General features: G+C 45.4%; 2 protein-coding genes across 2 annotated transcripts in view; one reads left to right on the forward strand and one right to left on the reverse strand.

The window, feature by feature from the left end:
- coro7 (coronin 7) overlaps positions 1–19,025 on the reverse strand; it is a 155,529-nt gene that overhangs the window by 45,970 nt on the left and 90,534 nt on the right. The window lies entirely within an intron of this gene.
- Positions 915–18,874, forward strand: vasnb (vasorin b). Its single transcript, XM_015945579.3, has 3 exons — positions 915–1,088; positions 6,476–6,525; positions 16,634–18,874. The coding sequence occupies exon 3, from the start codon at positions 16,641–16,643 to the stop codon at positions 18,642–18,644; it is 2,004 nt and encodes a 667-aa protein (XP_015801065.1). The 5' UTR covers positions 915–1,088; positions 6,476–6,525; positions 16,634–16,640; the 3' UTR covers positions 18,645–18,874.

Genomic DNA, 19,025 nt, shown 5'->3' on the forward strand with positions numbered 1-19,025 from the left:
TAATACCTTGCAGATGGTGCTCTGTGTGTGTGTGTGTGTGTGTGTGTGTGTGTGTGTGTGTGTTTGAATTCTACAGTGCTAGCAGGAGAGAGAGTGGCATAAACCGCAGATCAAGACTTGTAGAAAACAACAAATGGTAAAAATTACACAGCAAGCACGGCCCAACAAGTGGAACTAAAGCAGCCCTTGTCTGGAGGACCCTTGGGGTGGGGGTTGTTTCAGAAGACACATGGGCCCGCCCCAGGGTCACAGAGGGGGCTGCAAGCTGAATCATTTACTTGTTGGGTTTCTACACCTTCATCCAATAGAGTCTGTGACCAGAGCTGAGTAGACATTTGTCAAATGCAAATATTAGAGAGGCTGCAGGGCTCAGTATAATTTGGTGACATGTGGCTAAAAGTACACACTGGAAGTGTCACACATCACCGGAGCTATCAGGTTACTGCACCTTGCTGGAACAGGCTGAAATAGTCCCTCAGATGCCAATGGGTAGTTCACTACTGGCATAAGGAGTATCTGATAGCTCTCTGAGTGTGAAGATGGAACAACCATATGTGCACTGCTGCAGGTTTACTGGATGTCTTTAGAATGACGGTAATAAACATATACAGTTTAATATCAGGGTATGGTTTGCATCTGTCAGCTTGGTGCAATCCGGTGCAGAAAGGCTGCAGACTTAAAGCTAAATCCTGCACCAAACAGGTTGTACAGGTAGTGAGGGCTGGAATATCTTTCCTTAATGCTCGGCAAGGCTGCAAGGTGAGGTGTTTGTTGGCTTTGAGTCAGCGCAGGAGTGCGCCTTGGCTCGCCCCTCCCCTCCCATCGCTCCGCTCCAGCTCTCCTCTCGGCGCTCCAATAAAGCGCTTTTGTCCACGGAGTCCACACTAGTGCGCATTCCGTGACTTGGAGGCTGATGTACCTCACCGAGGATCGCTCCTAATAACTTTCATTCGTGCGCCAAACCTTCTGTATTTTGGTTCCTGAGATTCCAAACACGGAACCCTACCGGGTGTGGAGTAAACAGCGTGAGGCGATCTTCTTGGATAACGACGCAGACTGCGCTCCAAACTTTTAGAGTCACAGTGACGGTAAGAGTTCAGCTGCTGCACAATATCCAGAAACACTGAATTCAGCCTGTTTATTGAAGAGTGTAGATGTTGGGAAAGACTCGTGATGTTCAGGTGAGAAATTGGACGAATATTAAACACAAACGTTTTCACTGACAAGTAAAATCCGTCTGAACGCGGATTGCCTCAAAGTTAGATTATTTCACTTTAAACAGAAGAGGTCATATCAGTCCTAAAATTATCGGCCATGCTTTGCTTGTAACGAATGCCTTTTGCACGCGAAACCTATAAAATACAAAACGCAGCAAAATATATGAAATATGCGTTTCTTCTCTTGCATTAAGCTGCAAATTCGGGCGTCTGATGACTAATTGGGACGAAAAGCGTTTATTGTGGATGTATGTGCCACTGAAATGTGTCCGATTCTGACAAAAAGAGACGGTAAAAGTGCGTTCTTCTGCGTTTGGGAAATGCGTAAAAACGCAAGTGTGCGTAAAGGCAGCCGCTGGGGCGGTAATGAGGCGGGCTGGTGTTGGACCGCCGGACGCCGTGCAGCATGCAGGGACCAAGCCGAGCGTCTGGACCGCACCGAGCCGTGCTCACCGCAAAGGACGGTTGTTTTTGGAACTGTACAAGGGAGCGTCCCACATGAGTTCACCAGGACTCAAACTGGTCTCTATCAAATAGTTAGAGAGAGAGTTTTGGACCCATAAGCAGCGGTGAAGAGAGAAAGAACACCTGAATTCAACACAACCTTATTCCACTTGACTTCCAGGAACAGTAGTTTTTTTCTGGCCATGTTTCAGTTAGAATCATAACTGATGCCACTCTGCAAAATTAAAGATGTCCATCACCCCCTTTTATAGCTCAGAACAGGCACACACACTCCTGCCGCAGCTCAGTCGGTTTAGCTGACAGCGTTTCAGCAGATGAATGAAACAGTTGCTCCTACGGGAGCAAAGAGGTAAACACAGACATTAGACGAATGTCAGTTTTCATCAGAGGGCGAGTGAGCCATGAGGTCAAATTCCTGCAGGATTGAACCTACGAGTAACCTGCAAAACCAACATCAACGAAAATGATGTGACTCGACATGTTTAGACCAACCTACGTTTCAAAAAGTAAAGATACAAGCAGCTGTCATCTCTCTTTCCTGTTCTCTTTCCAAATAGTGTCCCAGTGTAAACACCCACACCGTCTGTGATGGGGATCCTTTTTCATTCACCAGAAATCCAAATTCCTGTCCTCATAAGAACCTGGAGTTATTTAAGAACAGTCTTCTACAATCATGTTATCTTTTTACCAGATTCGCTTCCCTTGGGGGCAAACATGCAGCCCAATAGCATCGTTAATAGCCCACCACTGGTGCACGGCTCACTTTATCACCATGTGTTTCCTCACAGACCGTCATTATGTCATAAAAGCAGCTACTCTGTCATTGACAGCGTGTAATCGGCACAATATGGTAATTTATTAAGGCTACCAGACGAAGTGGTGCAGCCACAGGAGGTCAATTATCCCTCGCTAATGTGGAGAAGTTTTGTTCTTCCAGTAGACTTGGTGTGATAAAGAACACTAAAGTGAGCCAGAAGAGCCATTTTTAGGGTCTGGCTCTTTTCAGGGCCAACTGTGATGGTTAAGTTACCTGTTGAGGGACAACGTGACAGAAGCACCAAAGCAAGGAACAAAAAGAGCATGAACTTACATCTGCATCTAAAGCACAAGGTTAAATCACAGCTTGTCAAAATATTTGCTGCACAACTGATGTTACAAACCAAAGAACATGAGAGTGTGTGTGCACAAAGGACGGATTATTCCTGTCATGCCTGCGTGTGGCCGGGAAGCAGACGAGGGAGAAACAATTGAGCCCAGAGCTTCTCTCACACACAGTGACAGCGATGTTGAAATCGCCCCCACCCGCCCAGAGCCGGTTAGCAACATTGTGCCAACGTATCCTTTTATCTGTTATGGTTTTTGCTTTACAAAATCCTGGCTGGCATTTCATTATCTGTGCCAAAGAGCTCAGGAGGGGAAGAGCACCGATGTCTACATCTGCTCCTGACCGCCATTTTCATCACTTGTTCTTCTAAAAGATCATTTTTGGGCTTATTGCTATAGCTCAGAGTGGTTTGGAAATGTAAGTATTTTCACCCAGATCTTTCTTTTTCCCCGCTGTCAGGAAGCAGAGCGTAGTTTTACACCAATTAGTGGGAGTGTCTGAAGCATTTGACCCTCTATATCAGAGGGATTAGAGGGTTAAAATCAGGTGCTGGGGCGAGGAAGAGGGGAAGGGGAGAGAAAGGAGATAGAATTTAGAGGTTGGAAGTAGGAAACATGTGTGTGTGTGTGTGTGTGTGTGTGTGTGTGTGTGTAGAGGACAGCAGTTATTTGGAGGTTTGGGCTCAAGCTGGGCCGCTCCAAAGTCCTCAGATCGGCGTTGTGTGTGTGTGTGTGTGTGTGTGTGTATTAGGGTTTGAAGTGGTTCTTCTGAACGCATCATTTGGCTGCATCGGCAAGCTCTTCTTCAATTTGGCTTGGCAGGCGTTTGAGCTGGGGTTTGCCTCCACATACCGCCGATTCGGCATTGATGTTGGAGGCTGAGGCCTTTGAAGCTGGAGGTTTTATTCAAGACGCCTCTTAGAAGGAGCCGCTCCAGCCTACAGCTGTCAGCCAAAACAACTAAATGCCCCCATGTGCCACTCTGTTGAGAGCTACAAAATAATTGTGAAAATTGGAACACAAGATGGATTTGTTTCCATTTTCTGACTAAAGCAGGCTTTCAGCAGGTCTTAAGAATGTAAACACACACACACGGCTTGTTTAACGCCAACTCTGTTAAAGATCCTAATTGGCTCAAACATTCAACTACATTTCCACCAGTTTAGTGAGCAAAGTTCCCAAATTTCCCCAAATTCCTGTGAAGTAGAGAGAGGCAGAGGCAGGAGGAGGCTGCTCATCCCTGAAAAAGATGCCACAAATTGCTGCATTTCAGTGAGGCTGAAAAAAAAAGGAAAAATGACTCTTAATCTAAGGATGTAATTACTGTTGGCCAACGCTGTAATTAGGAGCTGAGCCTTGAACTGGATCTAACTGGGCAAAGTTAGAGCTTACACACACACACACACACACACACATGCACACACACACGCACACATGCACACATGCACACACACACACACACACACACACACATGCACACACACACGCACACATGCACACACACACACACACACACACACACACACACACACACACATGCACACACACACGCACACATGCACACACACACACACACACACACACACACACACACACACACACACACACACACACACACACACACACACACACACACACACACAATACTCTGATCAGTGAACTTCCCCCTCTTACTGATGAGTGAAAATTAAACAATCTGGGATTGAGGTTACCTCTGATGATGTGAATTACATCATGTGTTCGAGAATCATCTTCACACACTTTCATGGGTGTGTGTGTGTGTGTGGGGGGGTGTCACTCCAACGAGCCAACACTCAAAGCTGCTCTCTTTCTTTGCGCTGGTCAAATTTTGCCTTTCAGTCTGAGCTTAGACAGCAGATGGTCCGACTGTCTCCTGCTGCCCTCGGAGCACACACTTATATCTGAATGCACCCCAGAAATCAGCCAAAACCCAAATCACTCAACGCTGCAATCAGCAGACCAGCAGCTGTGACAGGGCCACAAGTCATGGCTTGTCATCGGTACAAATCCAAGCAACAAGAAACCTCAAAGCATCTAACATCCGAAGTAAAGCCGTTGTCTGCTCATCCAACCGTTCTTCTTTAGTGAGGACTCCTGCTTTGAGCCGCAATAACAATGTTGTGCTGTAAGCTGGAAACGTTCCAGGATGCTGAAAATGTTTTTTTGCATTAGCACCTGATTTGTCAGATGAGTCCTGCCTGTAGAGGATGAGGAACGATAGAGTAAAGTCATAAACAGCAGCTGCAGGCTTAAAGAAAAGTTTTGGCTGTAATTTGCACTTATTTCAGACATTCAGGTTTCAAGTTGAGCGCCAACTCGCGTCGTCAAACGTTACCGCGGCTAGCTGTCAACAAACCCACCAACAGAGCAAGACTCGTGGCATTTACCTGTGCAGATGGAACAGTGTATACAAATTAGCACACGCAAAGAGTAAAGCTTTGTGCAGTGGTGTTCAAATGTTCCAGGTTTACGTTGAAGGTGTCAAAGGCAAAAGGTAAATGGCCTGTATTTGATATAGCGCACACACTGGTGTGATGAGCTGCTCTGGGGCGCACTGACAGAGGCGAGTCTGCCATACACAGGCGCCGCGGGTCCCTCTAATCACCACCAGCGGGCAAAGTGGGTTAAGTGTCTTGCCCAAGGACACAACGACGGCGACAGACTGAGCGGGGCTCGAATCTGCAACCTTCCGATTACGGGGTGAACACTTAACTCCTGTGCCACCATCGCCCACATGATCAGAGTTTAATAACAAACTGAAATCTTTGCAGGAACGTTCAGATTCGAGCATGCTTCCCGGCTTCAGGTGCCGTAACACCTGTTGTTGCCTTTTCATTTGGATCAACAGAAACTTTGATCCTACGTTTACCCTCAAGAAATCCATCCATTGATTTCTAGATGGAATCACATCGTTTGAATAAATGTAACAATATGCAGACGTTTTCCTGTCAGTCACGTCTAAAACTTATTGGTGATCACGAGTTAATGCACAAGATGAAAACTTGTCATGAGAAAACGTCAGAGGTGATGCGCTTTTGTGTATCAGGTTATTCCAATGAAACAACTACACAGAAATAGGATTTGGATTTGGAAATAGATTGACACAAAAAAACGTGTTGATGAAGTTGAAAAGTAAGAAAAATAGGCTCTGCGTAGGAACAGTAACCGCTTAAACCAATCTCAAACATCAGAGGATTAAAAACGTCATCACAAATGTTTGTCTAACGGAAAATTAACCTTCAACTTGAGTATAAATGGAAATATGAACATCTGATGTGGGCAAGCGAGTCATTTAACAGACATCTGCAGCCAGCTCGACCCAAAAGCAGTCCAACATGTTGTTTGGAGCATCGTAATGAAGTCAACACTTCACGTTTTCAAGTCGTGACTGGCAGCTTGATAGCGGAAGACAAAGAGCTGACAGAGTGGGGCGAAGTCGGCCTGCCTACGTTTGTGTGTTTGTGGCCCTGTTACGTTGCTGCAGCCTGCGTGTGCTCAGCATGCTCCTGCTCACAACGGGAATCTAACCAATTAGCAGGGAAAAACACTTCCTGTTCTGCTTGTGGGGTATTAACAGTGCATGAAGGCGTGTTGGAATGCCAGCGAAGCGGGGCAACAGAAGTTGGAAATCATTTGTTTAACAGAGACGACCGTTGTGTTTCTTCCAGGGTAAAAGTACCCGGAGAGAGGAAAGAAGAGCAGGCAGCATCCTGTGTGGGTGAGCGGAACACACACACACACACACACACACACACACACACACACACACACACACACACACACACACACACCACACACACACACACACACACACACACACACACACACACACACACACACACACACACACACACACAGGATAAAACCTCTCAGAAATAAGTTTTAACTTCAGTATTTGCTTTATTTGTAAAAGTGTTTTTAGACATTTGCTGTCGTCGTGTCCTTGGGCAAGGCACTCAACCCTCTCAGGCTCAAAATAAGTTTTGATAAAAGGACGAACAACTAAGTCCTTCAGGGTTAAAAATGCTCTTGAAATACGTATGTGGAGTAACCAGGTAGGTAGGTTTTGCACGCCTGCTGGTAATAATCGGCTGTTCGCTCAGCTTAGCACCCCCCGACCTCTTTGACCCCATCCTGTTAGAGCTGTGCTGGTTACCAGTGAGCTGTGACAAGCACTGAGACAAACACACACAGCTAACCTGGCTGCTAGTTCCCCCCTCTCTTCCTCTGATTCATGTCCTGTAGGGAAACATTTTCATTCTCCCTGTTACTGATTTTCAGCTGAAACTCATGCCCGCATTCCTGAAATTGCGCGCGTGGTGTTTCTGTTTGCTGTAAATGTTTTGCAACGCTTCAACGCAACACGGAGTCACTGCTCGGAGAGCTCCGACATCAAAGCGAGTAGAAACCTCTCTCTGACATTCTGAGCAGCTTTTACACATCTTCTTCCAGATGTCTGACTTTACATCTGCATGCACCTGTAGTGGTTTAAATAGAAACAGCAATTTTTTAATTAACAACACGAACAGGCGTATCATTTTCCATTACTAATGTTAACATTTCTACTTAAAAACACACAGAAGAGCAAACAAGGGTGTTCCAAGATGTTTGCATCCTGTAGCTCTGCTACACACTTTACTAGACCGCGCGCGCGCGTGTGTGTGTGTGTGTGTGTGTGTGTGTGTGTGTGTGTGTGTGTGTGGGTGTGAGGGAGAGAGAGAGAGAGACAGAGAGAGCAAACACACAGAGTGTTTAAACCCAGGAATCTGCATGTATCCTGATGACAGCAAACACACCACTTTGTGCGAGGACAAATAAAAACTTGCGGCCAACAAAGCATCATTCATTTCTTCTGCCTCAAAGTGTGACAAACACATCATGTGTACCGAAGGAACAGATCTGGGTCATAAACCGCACAAAGAGGTACTATCTCCGGTGAACGAGGTCAATAAGTTGCAGGGAAACAAGTTTTTTTTGTGGAAGCACAGAGACAGTTTTGCATATTTGAAATCCAAACCAGACCCTCTCAACATCACTGTTAATTATACATCTTAGTTTGGTTCTTTTAAATGTGTTTTTTTCCGTGGGTATAAACTGTATTTTAATATTTATATTTGATTTGAAAATGCAACAAGCGGCACTGAAAATTAGAACAAAATGATAAAAAACAAAAAAAAAAAACTGCTACTGCAAACTGAAAACTATGTAGGTCTGCGTGTTTTTATTTGTCCACTCGTATCTTTTTTTGGGACAAATGTGAGAAACCTTAAGATGGCACACACACCAGTTGTGTGGAGTTTTGTGCTCCGTATGAAGGCAGGCTCATCCGTTCAGTCAGGCAGGTAGATGTGACTATGCCTCTGTCATTTTATCTGTTAAGATGTCAAATAAACTCAGAATCAGTTATCAATCATAAAAAGTACACAACAGCCCCTGGTAGACGTGGAGGATTGAGCAATCGCATCGGGCGTGTGTCAGCCTGAGTCACTGAACACACGGGGTTTAAAGCTGGCACACTTAGTTCAGAAGGTGACACTTGGGGTACCTGAGGCTATGGAGGAGAGGTCCGCCAGCGTTAGCAGCCAACTGCTAACTGCACCGCCTGACTGCCGGTTTGCTAGCAAACCTCCCCTAGAGCTGGCACGGGACCAACTCAGGCAGCAGTTTCACAATAAATTCCTTTGTGACAGTAATCAGCACTAGTGATCTCCAGCTCACATTTATCTCGTGTGTGTGGCACATGTCTGAGTTTGTGGGGGGTTTTCTGTTTGGTTTTAGGTAAGTTTTGCGTAAGGAAAAATACCGCGCGGCAGATTGACAAGAAATCTAAACTCCTGTCGTAGTCATTTTGTGATCTGGTGACTGAAAATGATCAAAGCTGATTGTTTTCTGACGTGTGTGCTCTAAGGTTAAATACCTTTAACAAACATGAGCAGCTATGTTTGTCCACCAGTGACTACAACCGTGATGTGTAGTAAACAAGCAGATGATTTCCTGTCGGAGCGAGGTCACCGCTCGCCATCGCTCCGGCCTAATGAACACCTGGAGTTAGGCCGTGGCAGGTGGAGGAGATTCAGAAGATTCCAGGCATACTCTTGTCATGAACGAGCCCAAGAGACATAAAAGACCATCAAACCCAGCACAGCAGAGGGTTTTAGAGACATCTACATTCCACCTGCTCCTGTCTGAAGGGCCTCTGCAGAACCAGTTCAAACAAATGGAACTTCTTGAAATCCAGAAAGAAGAGTTGGCTTTTGGCGGCCTGCCTGTTTAGGTGGGAATATGATTCAGAGAACAGATGGATTAGTAAACAGGCAGCAGGGTAATGTGTTTCCTGATTGAGTGTGTACTGTTTGTCTACGAAGGACAGTCGGCCTGGCAGGTTGCTGCCTGCTTTGCGTGCCCTCGGATTCGTTTTGAACCCTTACACAGTGCTGTTGCAACAAAAGGGGACAACAAATGTCAAAATCAAGTCGTGAACCAAGACTGACTCAATCCTCTGACATTTAGTGCAAAATCCCTCCTCCTGTTCTGGGGAATTTCCTCCGACGAACGATTGCTGTTCTGCTGGTATCAGTGTTGGCACAGAATCGTTTTTTTCCCCTCCACATCGTCGACACGTTAATAAGAAGGCAGAGCTGGAGAAACAAGCATGTTGTGCCACATCAGGTAGATAAGCAGCAAAATGGCCAAGTACCACTGCGGTCACGTCGGAGATGGAATGAATGTCATTCAGGAAGGCTGTCGGCGCGTGAGTGTAACTGTAGGCTCGTAGCTGACTCACAAACTGGTCCATCCAGCCACTTTAAACCCCAAACATAAACACAGCACCAACAGCGTCCTGCCCCTGTCCCTGCACGTCCTCTCAAGTGGTTTGAACACTGTCAAAGCTGTCAGTTTGAATAGCACCGAGCTGTTGGAGAAATGTTAGCTTTGTGAGTTCATACCCAGAGTAGAGCACTCTGCCAAAAAGTACAATACAGTTTAGACTCTAAGAGGATCCGCAGAGAGTCATAGACGAGATATTAAAGCACGGCTCAATGCCTGGAGAAATTCCAAACTTAGGACGCTAGGGTGTTACATCCACTGTTTCCTGGTGATGGCGAGCTTTTTGGCCTTGACGGCCTGTGACCTCTGCAGCGTTGTGGTTTGTTGTGTCTGACTGACAAAAGAGATGAGTAACCGATGTGAAGCAGCAGACTGACAAAAGCTGTGGGTGTAAACACCACTTTGAGAAAACTGATCAAAGCACAGGTTGTCAGTGGTGCGCTGGAGTCCTCTCTGTCTGTGTAACGCGAGTGTTTTGTGGTGAAGATCTCGGGCAGATGTGCACGTCCATGAAAGAAACGTGCCTGTGAGGATCTGTCCTCTAAGGGTCAGAGGGCACTGCGAGCTGACGAAGGACCCGCGTCCTTCCTGAGGTATAACAAGTGAACACTGTGTGAACTGAGACAAAGAATGGATTTAGCCTCAGACAGAACTGCCTGCCTTTGCTCGTGTGTGTGTAGGTATAAAAAAACAAATCAGATCTAGCATCTGCAGAATCATCAGCCACATCCCAGAGCATTACAACCAAAGTAAGTGGTCCACATGCCCTTTGGAAGTAGACGGTTGCAAACACCAGGCTCTGGTCTTCGCTCCTCTCTCTTTTCTTGCTACAGGTCGTATCGTTTACTGAGACACACTCCAGAAAGTTTAGGGTTTCGTTTTGCCCCCGAGGAGCGGAGAAAGCACCTGTTGTAAAAAGACGGGGACCGACAAGACTCAGGTGGACAGGACTGTAACTGCAGCTGGGTGTGTGCCCATGTAGAACCGGGTCTGTTATCTTGTTGTCTGGGTCGCGGTTACAACAAAGGACATGAACTACAGAGCAGTGGAAACACTAACCTGAGCATAACCTCTGACCTGAAGGAGCCGCTCCATGTCTCACTTGCCTCTGGGCTTTGCTGTCCTGTGAACTGATGCTATCTGGGTTTCAAGTCTCTTTTGCAACTATCAAATATGTGTGTGTGTGTGTGTGTGTGTGTGTGTGTGTGTGTGCGTGCGTGCGTGCGTGCGTGCGTGTGTGTGCCTGCTCTGTCTTCTCGATCCCCAGTGAGTCGTGGAGGATGGCTGCTTATACTGAGCCGGGATTCTCTGGAGGTTTCTTCCTGTTAAAAGGGAGTTTTCCTCTCCACTGTCGCTATATGCTTGCTTAGTATGAGGATTGATGCAATTTGCTGGGTTCCTTATATAGGAAACTTTATTTCTGGTTGGCTTAATGAACTGACCTGTATTGGAATGTTTATTATGTGAAGAGCCTTGAGACGACTCTTGTCGTGATTTGGCGCTATATAAATAAAATTGAATTGAATTGAATTCAAGCAAAAGATCAGCAGCCTTTTCAGCACATGAAAATGTGTCCCCGAACACAGAGCTGTGTGTTTGAGTTGTATACGTACCTTCACATTTACCCCTTCTCTTTTCCAAGTGCCCCAGCTGCAGGCTATAACGGTACTGCCTCACAGTGTCATTAACAGGCTGACTGCAAACCGTAAATCTCCACATGAAAGAGACCACTTTTCACACAAATAATAAGCTATTTTACTACTAATTGGGATATAAGGGCAAAAAAGGTGGAATAAGCGAAAGTCACCAGAGAGGGAGAGTGAGCTGAAGCATGTATGAGTGGGTTTTGGTGTTAATCACACACACACAAACCCATAAACATCAGTTCAAACCGACAGGATGTGGCTAAACAAAGCCTTTTCTTGTGGTCAGAGACTGAAATCAGGTGGAAGTGTTTGTGCAGCGCACTGCTGAACCACTAAAGCTCCTAATCCCTCCTCTAACCACAGCAGAGACCAGCCTTGTCAGTATTATCAGTGACAGAGTAAAACTATCATTATTTTTATAGATCAAATGTCAGTCCCTCCTAATCTTTATGTTGACTGACCTTGACGTAAAACTTTTAGAGTTTCAGCTTCCTTGAGTCCCCAAGGTTACCCCTGGCTTCAGCAGAACACTGGTCTGAGATCTGATCTGCCGCTCGAATCCTAAAACAGGCTTCATGTGATCAGGTTCAACTTCAGCATGAATAAAAACTGGTTTTAAATTCAGGGTTATGTGTGTTTAGCGCTTAGAGGACAATCTGTTTTCCGGTTATTAAAATAATCCCATCTTCTTGTTTCATCTCTCCTTTTGACTCATCTAATCGAGTTTGACTGGTGCAGCCTTCAGTGACGCACCACAGATCCCTGTCTTACATTTGTACCAGCGGTCTTACATTAACATGCACGTCCACCTGTGCCACGCGTGTCTCTCCTACATACGGAACGCTTGCTCCTTCACCCTTCACCCTTTGTCATGTTGACAGAAAACTCCACAGATAATGAAATCCAGCTTGCGGACGGACGTTTCTGGATGGGGTGAGCGTTGAGACCTGCAAAACTGTAGATCAGACCTATCACAAGCATCACTCCCTAGAAGATAAATGTTTCTGAAATAATGGCCCCTTTGATAGAAGTGTACACTCTTTAGTGTGCAGCCTTATCCCTAGCTGTCAGTTGGCACCATGCACCCTGCTTGTCCACACCCTGTCACAGCCCCTCGTCGTCAGCCTTCACCTCTGAGGACGAGGACTCTTGACCCGAAGGCTGCTGGGATTTAATTGTTGAAGTCCACTTCAGCCTCCTAAAGCCAGCCCACATTCACTCTGGGCCCCCGCTGACAGAAACTTCCTCTCATCTCTGCTGCTCCCCGCTTGTGTTTTCTGTTCCTCCTTGTCTTTAAAAGAAGGGGGAGATGGATAACAACTGAGCTGGAGGAGAGCGGAAATGTGATTATTTCTTTACGGAGCACCGAGAGTACACCTCACTAAGTGTTGCACAAGTAAAGTTTTCTCCCCGTTTCTGCTCACTGAGTCTTTCCACACACTCATCAGCCAACACATTTTATTCTATAATCCCAAACTCGTACACTGCTATAGAACAGGGTATCTGCAGGTTTAAGGGAACCTAATTTAAGACTTTTTAAGACCTTTTTTAAGGCCACTTTGACCAAATTTAAGCTATTTAAGTAGGGCAGCAGTAGCTCAACAGGTTGAGCGGGTTGTCCAGTAATCGGAAGGTTGCAGGTTCAATCCCGGCTCCGGACAGATAATTCTGCTGTTGTGTCCTTGGGCAAGACACTTAACCCACCTTGCCTGCTGGTGGTGGTCGGAGGGACCGGCGGCACCTGTGCTCGGAAGCCTCGACTCTGGCAGTGCGCCCCAGGGCTGTGTCTGAATGTGTGTGTGAATGGATCAATGATACACTGTAGTGTAAAGCACTTTGGGGTCTTTACTCTGAGAGGCACTATACAAGTACAGGTCATTTATCATTTAGAAAAATTAAATTTAAGGTATAATTTCCAGCTATTGCATGGAACCGGTGCTAACCACGCCGCGATCGTGGGATTATACATCCAGTTACCATTAAACTTCCACTTCCCCATGGTGCAAACTCCCACTAGCTTAACCAGCTAACGTGCTCATCTAAAAATAGCCCCCTTACACAACCAACTGAATGTGTACGGTTCTGCTTATGCCAATATCATAAACAAAAAATGCTGAACACTAGAAATTCACGAAAATTTTATAGAAATAAAAGAATCTTGTTTATTGGGTCTTTGGTCATTTAAGACCTCTGGAAACTGTATTTAAGGATTATTTGTCATTTTTAAGGATTTTTAAGGCCTTAAATTTGGAAAAGCTAATTTAAGACTTTTTAAGGACCCGCGGATACCCTGTAGAAGATTTCAGTTTCCATCCAGCGTTTCTGTGTTTTCATAAATAAGTAAAAAGCTTCCGGTAAATGTGGAAATGCCAACGAGAGCCAAGCTCACTTTTTCAACTTCAGCTGCTGCCTGTCTCAGGAATTGCTTCAAGTGCACGGGGGAGAGAAAAGGAAATTACATCTGGAGACAGGGGGAGGCGGGCGAGATGGGTTGGGGGGAGGGCTGGATTACAAGTCTTGTCTTTCCATCTCTGTCTGCTCTGCACCTCCACTCAGAGCCATCAGTCACCACCGCATTACAACCTGGATCCACACAAGAACGATGCACCCAGCTGCGCCTTATCTCAGCCGCTGATCAGCACAAGTCGGTTGCAACCAAAGAAAGAAAAAAAAACACAGTAGAATCCAACCTTTCAAGTTCCAGGTTTTATCTGCCATCTCCCAGAGTTCATTGGCTGAGTCCCTCCTCATCCACCTCCACCAGAGTTTCTCTTCTGCTGGGTTATCAGATGCGCCTGGCTCAGTTTGGAATGAGAAACACTAAAATAAACACTCGACCCCCGGGAAGCTATGGCAGAAATACCACAATAAGTTTCTTTGATAAATAGTCTCGGTTTTATCTCCAGAGCTCACTGAGAGCTGCATGTTGTTGCATTTTCTGGCCCCTTTACCCGACTCTGGCACGAAAACGCTGATCTGAAGTCTGAAACGTCTTCATACCACACTAATCCTGAAGTTGTCCGCAGCGATTCTGCTGTCCTCTTTCTAGCTGCTGTTTTTTCCTCACTATCCCCTTAAACTCTGGTTTACCTTCACAAAGTCCTTTACTGTCTGAAGATCTTCAGTGGGTTGGGTACTATTTACCTGTGCCAGTCCTTGAATATTTCTTTAATTTTATTTCAAAGTGAGCAAACACAAATGAATCTATTTTGGATATGTTTTCACCTACAACTAGAAACCCGAAGAACTCTTGAACATGAATTCCCCCGTGGCTCTGAACGCAACCCTTCACCTGTGCTGCTCAGTCACTCGTAGCCAGCAGCAGACTGTGTCATCACCTAAAACACCCAAATACCGGCTTTGTGCACACTTTTTAAATTTGGTTCCTGTTTTCATGCTGCTAACAGGTGTTTAACGAGTGATCAGCTGCCAGTTGAATAGTGGGAGAAAACAAGAAGGCAGTTAAAAGGTGACAAGTTAAAGAAACAGACTTGCCAACTTTTTCTGGTTAAAGGAATTTTCCTAAGGAAGCTGTGGCGTCAGGAAGAACAAGGAAAAACGAGTGATGTTAGTTATTTGCTTCTTTCTTTCTCTCTCGATTTATTTTTCAGTAAAGTATTTTGAGCAGAGAGAAATCCATCATCTGTCATCTATTACTAAGGAAAGTATGATTTTATTTAATATCAGGAAACAAAGCATATGGCATATATGGAATATAAGAATGTTCCACAAATTCAAATTTCCATATGGAAATGGATTTCAAGGAAAGAAAAACCCACACCTTATGCATCGACGTGATGGATTAAACACAAAACCCATCCGATGTGACATCTTTACCGTTTCCAGTGAAACGGGTCCCAACCTGAGGTGGACAGAGTGAGAACAGATTGTTCTGCTTGGGCGTGATTTGTGTTAAATTGGGTCTTTTGGTATTTATGCAGCACGGAGAACAACAACGGCACCATTTAAGGTCCTGAAAAGGCTTCCTCCAGCGTTCCAGCTGGCAAACACACAGCGCCATGAAACAGGATGTTAGAAATGTTAAGACAAATCATTTGGACGTATAAAATATTCTCCTTCCCCTGCAAATCATTAAAGCATGATGTTAAACATAGACGACTGTGAGTCACCAGGAGAAGTCACTGCATACAAAGTACTTTAGAAAGGTATCTATAGCCAGTCATGTAGAAATACTTATAGCAAAGAAGGAGGAGAAAATCTACTGACGGACTCCAGAGCAGAAGAAACAACAGGTTGGTGTTTGGCCCTAGGCCCTCCTGCTTGATAACAGAGGATGATAGACTGCTGCACAGACGCTTGTCTGCAGAAAGCTCTTCTTATCTTCTTATCTCTCCCTCATTCCTCTCCCCCTCTCCTATCCATCATCCTTTGAAGTAGTGCGCTGATACCCAGGCATTTCTTTTAAACGCTCTGACTTTGAGATGGCTTAAAACACACTTAGCTTATCTGTTCTACAATCATCTCTCATCAATATATTTTCATTCTTCCTCCAGCAGCAAACGCACTTGTTTGACAAGTCCTCACAGAACGTGTCGGCCTGGTAAACAACGTGGAAACGGACTAAAGTTTATGTTACCTCTGTACACGGAAAGGCAGTTCCAGATAATCTGCTCTTTTTAGAAAACTACAAGTAATCCATGAAAGCGTAGCTACGTGCAGCGTGGCACGAATGCAACCAAACAAAGCAGACACTGTATACAAAACTAGAACGAAATCATTCGTTTGTTGCAACTCTTTCAGGAGGGTGTTTAACTGTTTTATTGGCCCTTGAAGGACAAAAAAGCGACACAATTACTCTGAATCATCATTCGTTTACTTCTCATGCATTCAGCAAATAGGAAAGATTAATGTAGCCGCACTGTAACTAGACTGTGTGGGGGTTTGGTATAGAGAGAATGTGACCTTCATTTAGTTTTAAACACATCAGAAAACAACAATGAAAACTTCTCCCTAAGTATATCTCCCTGACTGTTTCAGAGAACCTGGGACCAAAGCCTCCCTTTGATCACAGCTATGCACCTTTGATAGTGATCTCTTTTCATTAAATGGAGTAAAAACGACTTTGTGAAACATTAAATGTCCTCGGTACGCTTGTAAACCAGTCTGAATAGAGATAAAATTAGTTTTGTAAAATGCGTTTAGCTGGCCTGCATCTGTAAGACATTTTTTCTTACACACACCGATACCTGTAAGACTTTTTATTGTCTCTTAGAAGAGACGGAGGCTAGCAGGTTCACGTGTGTTAATGTTAGTTCCACACTGCAACCAGATGGCATGAATGGAGCATTTCTGTAAAGGGCTATGTTTTTAATTGTCTTTTTCTTGTTTTAGGCTGGGGATGGAGAGAGAAAGTCTCAACACTATGAAGGTCTTTCTTAGTCCACTGATGCCCTTCCTGCTCCTCCTCCTCCTTCCTGATGGCATTTTCTCCAGCGATTGCCCAAAAGACTGCACCTGCAACCCTTCCACTTCCATCTTTTGTTACCAGAGAAACTCTCCTACCTTGCCTAGTGGATTGGACACATCTACGAGAAACCTCTACCTGTTTTCCAACGGGATTGAAGGCATCAAAAGTGAGGACTTTGATGGCCTAGTGAACCTGGAAATGCTGGACCTCAGTCAGAACAAACTGACACATCTTCCTGACAGGGTGTTTGAAACTTTGACTTCTTTGAAAAACTTGGACTTGTCATCCAACCAGATCACCCAGATTTCAGAGAAAAGCTTCCATGGTGTGACACAGCTTCAGCGCCTTTACCTACAGAGTAACAGCATCAAGGCCATCCATCCTGCAACCTTTACCGGCTTAGAGAACCTGCTGGAACTCAAACTGCAGGGTAATATGCTAACTTCCCTGCCTACCCTCTCAATGCCTCAACTACTGCTGCTGGACCTTCGCTTTAATACTTTTCCCCTTTTAGGCCCAACAGACCTCCAGACCCCAAACCTGGAAGCACTCCTATTGGCTGGAGTTGGGCTCACCGGTCTGAATATGGAGCTTATGCTAAGTCTAAAAAATCTTCATTATTTGGATATTTCAGGAAATGAGCTTAAGTCTTTCCCTGTGGCACTTAAAGAGACCCCAAGGCTGCTGCATCTTAACCTGGCTGGGAACCCAATGCGTACTCTAAAGCCCGAAGACCTCCAAAACCTTAATGAGCTGATCGAATTGGACATTAGCAGTCTCAGTCTGCACAGCCTTCCTGAAGAGTTACCCCAGCTCCTCCCCAACTTAAAAAAACTCACAGTTGCAGAAAATCCCTTCAACTGCCTTTGTAACTTAGCATGGTTGCCGGGATGGCTCAGTACACAAGGTATCACCCTGGTTAGGACAGAGGAGACACGCTGCCATTTTCCACCCATCAGTGCTGGAAAGGTGCTGCCAAGGCTGGAGCACAGAGACTTTGGATGTCCAACCACCACAACGATCACCACCAGCACTACCAAGATTACCACTACAACCCTGCCTGTTGCCATCACTACCATGCCAACTACCACTACAGCGATTCAAGTTCCCATTGATAGTGATGAACTCCCCCTTCCCCCTCTTCCTGCAACCCCCAGTAGTAGCAGCACCGACCCAGAGAAGGAACTGCCTTTCTGTCCCCCGGATAGCTGTCTAAACGGTGGTACTTGTCATCTGGATCAGCAAGGTTATATAACGTGTGCCTGTCCATATGACATCACTGGCTTGACTTGTGAAATTCAACCCAAATCTAAATCTTCACTACCTGAACCTGAATCATCCAGGGCAACTAGCATCGCAGACGCACCCGAACTCAGCTCCAGTCAAGCAACCCCAACTTCTATTCTGCTAGACCTTCACCTCTACATTGAAAAGCGGCCTTACATTCGTGGAATCCGTCTGACTTACAGCAACCTGTCAGGACCTGATCGCAGGCCAAATCAACTCAACCTGCCAGCATCCTTCCCAGAGTACAGACTAAGAGGTCTGAACCCTAACTCAACCTATTCCATATGTGCCAGTCCTTTAGGAGATTCTACTGGCTCCGAGAGCATCTGCATTGAGGCCCATACAAGCCCTCAGCATCCAGCAAGGAAGCCACAAGTTGACAGCCCAAGATTCACGATGCTGGTACCAGCAGCTGCTATTGTTCTAGCACTGGTACTGATAGCAGTAGTTGTGGGAGTAATTTGCTATCGTCGCAGGAAGAAGGCCAAGGGCAACTTGGACCTCGACTGTGAGCCCTCTCAACTAGAACAGGATGGAGTTAAAAGTGGCTTAGACAATGGGGCGTTGCCTCACAAACAGCTCCAGTTGGTGATGCCGGAACCTGCTGTCCAAAACGGCAGTCTGGAATACGAGGTGTTGCTACTATAAGATCACTGTACGTCCAATAACAATATGTCTTTGCACAAGCCTTTTAGCTTTTGACAGATGAATTTATTGACTCAGATCTAAAGGAGGAGTTTTAAATCTTCTGTTCTGTATCCCAATGTGGATGGAGTACAAAGACTCGCACTTACAAGTGGAGGATCGTGAGTCAACCAGCCAATCAGTAGAGGAGCAGCTGAACTTACATTTAAATCACTGCAATATGAGTGTCTACGAAGAGGAAAAGCATTCACTGGGACTTAAGAAGTGCTTGTGTGCTAAATGCTTATTTGTACTTCAATATGATTTCCCCACTCACATTCATCTTTTATACTGTGATACTGGGACTGATGGGAATGCTGTTAAGACCCAAAAAGGACTAATGCT

Source organism: Nothobranchius furzeri, chromosome 12 (assembly GCF_043380555.1).
Source record: "Nothobranchius furzeri strain GRZ-AD chromosome 12, NfurGRZ-RIMD1, whole genome shotgun sequence".
In the NCBI taxonomy this organism is placed as follows: Eukaryota; Metazoa; Chordata; class Actinopteri; order Cyprinodontiformes; family Nothobranchiidae; genus Nothobranchius; species Nothobranchius furzeri.